At 39.8% G+C, this 6,339-nt stretch overlaps 1 protein-coding gene across 1 annotated transcript; it reads right to left on the bottom strand.

The window, feature by feature from the left end:
- Positions 1 to 3,701: 3,701 nt before the first annotated feature.
- Positions 3,702 to 5,718, bottom strand: LOC116221108. The gene is made up of 8 exons (XM_031570749.2): positions 5,692 to 5,718; positions 5,421 to 5,557; positions 5,194 to 5,287; positions 4,982 to 5,093; positions 4,677 to 4,900; positions 4,415 to 4,586; positions 4,147 to 4,274; positions 3,702 to 4,019 (listed from the first exon to the last, which is right to left on the bottom strand). Exons 1-8 carry the CDS (start codon positions 5,710 to 5,712, stop codon positions 3,702 to 3,704), a joined length of 1,206 nt encoding a protein of 401 aa, XP_031426609.1. The 5' UTR covers positions 5,713 to 5,718.
- Between the last annotated feature and the right edge of the window lie 621 nt (positions 5,719 to 6,339).

Here is a 6,339-nt window from a genome sequence, read left to right as displayed (position 1 = left end):
TAAGGATTCATAGCTGATTGTCAATACTTGTTTTGTGTGTGTGTTTTGAGCTATTTGACATTTGTAAGGTAACATACACAGTAAAAATAGAAGTGTTAATTTAACTCCTATAGAGTTGAATTTAACTCTGCTTCAGATAACATTTGGTCCCGCTCTAAACTAGTGTTAAATTAACTCTTTGGCCAGTGTCAGATTTTCAGAGTTAAATGAACACATTTTTGTGTTAAAATTTACAATGAAATGTGTAAAAATATTTAACACTATAGGTTAGTCACACTGTTCAGAGTAATATGATGGCACTGTACAGAGTTAATTTAACTCTGGATTTTAGTTTAAAAATGCCACTTAAATGTGTAATAATATTTCTCTACAGTGTTACTTATATATCTAGATAATATGATGCTGCTGAATAACTGTACTCAAATCAACTGTAATCAAATGAAAAACACAAAATACAAGATGACAATACCAACATTTATTTTAGAGTTCTTAATCATTTTTATTCCAACATTATGAACTCATTGCCCATACTGTAGCGAAGGGAGAGCGTAGTCACCCCACCTGGACTTGAACCCGGGTCTACAGGGTGCCAAACATACACTCTGACCGCAACGGCAAAGAGCCAGGCTCGATGGCATGGCAGTCAGAGCACATACTCATGTGTAGTGACGGCATATCGTCACACTGCCCTCACCTTCGGGAGGCGCACCCTTGCATTCCTCGCGCATCTACCGTACTTCTCCCATCCAGAATGCCCCACACACGAGTGCTTCACCCAAGGGGTCTCTCACACAGGGGTCAACATACCTGGGGGTCCTTCATACAGTTTTACAGGCACGCCTCCGATGACCTCGCGGCTGTGTGAGGGACCCCCAGGTAGGTTGACCCCTGTGTGACGGACCGAATAGATGGGTGAACCACTTGTGTGTGGGGCGCTTTGGATGGAAGAAGTACAGTTGGTGGATGCACAAGGAATGCCTGTGTGCGTGAAGCGCAAGGGTGCGCTTACCGAAGGTGAGGGCAGTGTGACGATGTGATCGTCACTACAGATGAGTTTGTGCTCTGACTGCCATACCAATGAGCCTGGCTCTTTGGCGTTGCGGTCAGAGTGCATGTCTGGCAACCTGTAGACCCCGGTCCAAGTCCGGGTGGGGTGACCATGCTCTCCCGTGCGACACATACATACCTTAACTATAATTACAATGATATGATATGACAATGATTTATGAAACACCTCACCAAAGAAAGCAATATGGGACAATAAACATAGCTTTGTCATTCAATCCATAAGACATTTGTATATCCAAAGGCCTAGGATAAATCAAGTTGTCGGCATGAAAAACAACAAAATCTTGCTTTGACCTTGCCACTTCATATGCATGGAAATGTTCTTGAAAAGCTACTGTAAATAAAGGCAAAGTGAGCAACAACAGTTTTTCATTTATAATCAGAACAGACTCAATCTGGTAAAACAGAGGAATTTCACATTCAACTTTGCCACAAATAACCATGAGTGGGCGGTAAAAAAACCCAGTCTGTTTAGCCCAGTTCACTTTCATAACCTGAATGCAACTAGGTACTTGCATTGCATGAACAATCGCAGAACCCCCTTTTACCATATTTAAAGACACCATTTTTCCTGGACCAATGTCTAATCGTGTGAAAGTTGCTGAAGATCGCCAACTATATGCCATATGATTCTGATGTTTTTTTGCCAGTGTTTTAGTAATATTTTTGAATGACTTGAGCTGTTTTTTGAAATAATTATGCTTTCCTTCATACCGCATGCACCAACTATGAAGTACAGGTCCAATTTTCTGGATGCAGCGGGGATAATGGATAAGAAAATGGTGCTTTGGTAAAAGTCTTTTCTGGGGATACAACTTCTTAAACAGTTTGTGGTGTTCAACAATCAAATGTTTTAAATATACACATAAACCTTGAGAAAGCAAGGGAGAGAATACAATGTTTACTATCTGAAGTAATAAAAGAAGCAGGGCCCAGTGTTGATCAGTAGAAGTGACCAAATCTCCAAAGATAAGAGGAACATTCCTCAGTAAGCACCACGACTGAATTGCATTCAGTCCCAGATCATTAGACCCTTCTTTTAAATTGACTGCCACTGGTCTATTGTTTCTCTCCATGAATCCATAATCAAAACTTTGTATTCTTGAATTAAGTTCCTCTAATGTAACATGTTTTTCTTTTAAATACACAAACAGACACTTCAATTCGTACTGGGCCACCCCTTCTAACAAATCATGCATCACATCAACTGAGAAGTTCTCAGTTGTGTGAAAATACTTCAGTGAATTTAGTAAGCATGTTCTCTTCACACCAAAAACGTAAGGAAGAGATGGATTGCAAGCTATTTCTTGACAGTGAGCAGTGTGCATGTCCTTGGTGCGTAACACTATTTTGGAGGAATCTTCAGAGAATTCCGTTTGAAAGTCATCTTTTTCAGCTAAACAAAACCTGCAGCAGTACCTTGCACTGAAAGACTCCACCAGACCAAACAAGCCATGTAAACCCAAATTATCACCAGTAACCTGTACCACACTGCCACGTACACGACCACTGTATAATGGAATGTCAATACCATCACTTTCCAACACTTTAATGTCTCGAACAACGGGAGCAAGAATTTCAATAAAACCATACCGTTTGAGGTCTTGTGCATGAAATAAGGCACACAGATGTATGTTAGACAAAAAAGAATTCCATTTTGGAGAAAAGTTTCTTAAAGTAAAATATATTGCACCCAATTTATGAATACCTTTCTTGGAACCCAGCGGGTTTGCAACCTCAAAGTCATCATAGAACATTTGGATCTGTACAGCGTGTTTTTCAGTTGAAAACAGAGGGTGACTCTTAAAGAAAGATCCATCACAAATATCTCTGAGTCTTGAATTGTCAGTAGCTGGCCTTTTCAACATTTCTGCAGCATACTGACTTTTAAATATTGACTGCAATGTAGATAAAATTGGAATATACATAAATGTATCTTGAACTACTACCTGATCATATGTTCCAGTCTTTTTATTTCGCCTTGTATCAAATCTCGAGCCAACTACACATTCAACTGGTTCTACAGTTTCCCATTTGCTTGTAAAAAAATTTGATCTTTTGTATTCCGAATTTAGAATTGTGAAAGGGTTCTCTAACTCTTGAAAACATGCCACAACTTTCTTGCACATTTCAGTTTCTCTTTCATCACTAAATACAGTCTTAATGACTGTTTCTTTTGCATGCTGATGGATATCTTGAACTAGCTCTTCCATGGAAATCACTACAGAATTCACTGTACTTTGCCCTACACCTGCTGCCTTTAGATCAGAAATTACAGCTGCACAACTATTTACAAGGTCTGGCGAAGGTAACTCAGATTCAGTCTCTGACTCGTATTCAGCTAAAACTTCAACATGAGTGGCATTACTTGTGTTTAGCATGCTTGAGGGATGTGAAAAATCATCTTCAACAGACTCAAAAGAACTGCTTACATGCCACTTGTTAAGATGTTTTCTAAAACCAGAGAAGCTACCAAAAGAATGTGAGCATCCCACTTGGCCACATTTAAGATAAAGAGTCCTGCCTGCACAAAGACCATGAATGACCTTGAGGTGCTTAACAAGGCCGTTTGGACTTCCATGGTCACTTTTGCAAAGAAAACACCTCATGGTTCGATCTGAAAAGTTATTCACTCAATGCAACATTCTTGCTCGCAACTCTGCAATCCTGGGAGTTTCCTTTGTTTCGCCAATGTCAATATTGTAGATGGTCGTTTGCACAAAAGTGAAAAAGCTGCTCAGGGAAGAACTGTATGACGTACCAAAGACGTAATGGGCTTTAATGAGTTCATCAAAGGCTCCCACTGACCCCGTTGCCTTGCATGGAAGTGCGTGCTTGTCGATCACAATGAAGTATGAGTGAATGCTGCTTCTGGTGGATCCCTGCGCAAGAAGATAGGGCTGACTGCTTTGGGTGATGTTGTCCAGATGTTGTTGCACGCTGGTTCCAGCCTAAAACAAAAGACATTCAACAAAAGCATTTGGTGATTAACAAAAGACATCAGATCAGATCAGATCACCTCAAGCTGTAAATTAGATTAATGTGATGGAAAGTATTTTCAAAAACTGTTTCGTATACCTTTTGAAATCTGATGAGGTGATCTACAGCTTGAGATGCAGATATCTTTCCTGGCCTTTTTCGACCTTGCGCAGATGGTGGTAGCAGATGTAGCAGCAGCAAAATCGCAGACATGTCACTATCCCACCCTACAGATCAGTATATCAACATTAGGTCAATATTATGCCACAATTATGTTAAATTGACAACTGGCACCATAACCAAAATGTACAGTATATTGTCCACTTACAAAAGCAACGATACCAAGTGAAAACAGTTCTATTCATACCATTCTCAACTTCAGCGGTTGACTCAGCATTGCGCATTAAATCCAAGAGCTCTGTGGTAGGCACCAGTCCATGGCTTTCTTTTATGACTCTTGCTCTGAAAGTGGTTGGCCACCTCTCCAAAAATTTGTTGGCTGTGGCCTCACCAAACAGGAGTCTGAAATCTTGTTCTATCTGCAATACAACATACATAGAGAGCAATGATGAGTGATACCAGATACTGCATTGATGATTTTGATGATTCAGTGAATTTAGACATCATACCAGTCCTGGTGTGTCCAGAAACCGTGGAAAGACCAAGAAGACATCTGCTGCTTTGCTTTCATCATTGACCATTGCTTGGCGATAAATGAAGGTCGTTTTCATCTTCTCACGGATAGTGTCTTCATCAGCAGAGTGTCTCAAAACTGCAATTGCTGCTTCCACATCATCATCAGATTGCACTTTGTCACTTATGAAGGGTTGTCGACCATGGCTTGGCCCACCAACTTAAGACAAAACACAAATTTGTAGACTCCTATCTCCATACTTCACAACTCAATTTCATTAGTAACAGATAATGAACTTACCTTTGGGAGATCTGCTAACTGAGCCACCTCTTTCCTCTGAACTTTTTCTTTGAATGGTCTTCAATCGCCATGCAAGGTATCCAGATCCACTCTCTGGATCGTAGTAATGTTCCTATGTAATTATAAATATATCCAAAAGGGAATGCTATCAGCAATTCAAACAGTGAATATATGCATAATGTTGTAATGATGCAATATTGTGATATACTTACATATCCATGTTGTGAAAATGGGTCTTCCAGATAGGGAAACAAAGCAACTATCCCCTGTGCATACATCACTCTGACATTTTTGGGGGGCGATGTCCTAGTACAAGAATCACATTATGACCGTCACGCTCAATTGACAATTAGACAACACAAATCACATAAATATCAATTGTCTATATAGCCGGTCAATACTATTAATGTTTTTTGATAGCCTAATATTTGATGCTTACCCATGTGTTTCTGTCATCTCAGCAGCAAGTATGTTAATCATCTGTCTTCTAGTGGCATCTGTCAAAGATTTGGTTTTTCCATACTCTTGCATGATGTGTTCACCACCAGGCCTTGATGTTAGGATTTTTCCAATCAACTTCAAGTGAAATAAAATGTGCTTTCAGTAATTTTGAAACCATGTGTAAAGCTGAAACACAATTCTCTCAAGATCATCCCTTATCATATGGAACATTATTCAGATTAGACAGCATAACAATTTCCACTACCTACCGCTTTTGCTTCATAGTTCATACGACATGGCTTTTTGGTTGACTTGCTCCAACAGGAGAATGCTTTCTTCATCGTCACACATCGAGAAGTTTAGAAATGACAGTGTCCTCAGATGTTACGGAGCATGGTGATGATTGCGAGGCACCTGTGCATTATGGAAATTATACAAATAGAAACATGTTACATGGAGCTGTTATATTTAAGAGATATAGTCTCACATCAGCCTTTACGCTAAAGTAACATGTCTGTGAATGGTCTCAAAGATTACCAAGTCCTTCACTGCCCAAAATGATTCGAAAGGCTCCAGGTGATTCCTTCACTATCTCTTCAAAAACCTCAGAGTCAACCTCTGTATCAGACTGGTTCATAAACCTTCATATCTAGCTGCCTGCCTTCTGGTATGTTGAATTTCAGGCACACTGATGTGGGGAAAAAAAAGGAAATTTCAGAATGATGGGTTCCAAAGTTTGAAATCCCATGCATGTCCTGGTCAGAACAATCTAGTCTCAAAGGATGGTTAAATATGATGCATTGGGAGTACGACCCTTGTGATACTCTTTTAACCTAACATACTAACCTTCTTTCAAAAAAGTATCAAATGTCAGCTCAGACAGCTTAATGTATTTTTGCTCTCCCCAAACTGAACTC

This window comes from Clupea harengus, chromosome 7 (assembly GCF_900700415.2).
Source record: "Clupea harengus chromosome 7, Ch_v2.0.2, whole genome shotgun sequence".
In the NCBI taxonomy this organism is placed as follows: Eukaryota; Metazoa; Chordata; class Actinopteri; order Clupeiformes; family Clupeidae; genus Clupea; species Clupea harengus.
This window is presented reverse-complemented; position numbering and strand designations above follow the sequence as displayed.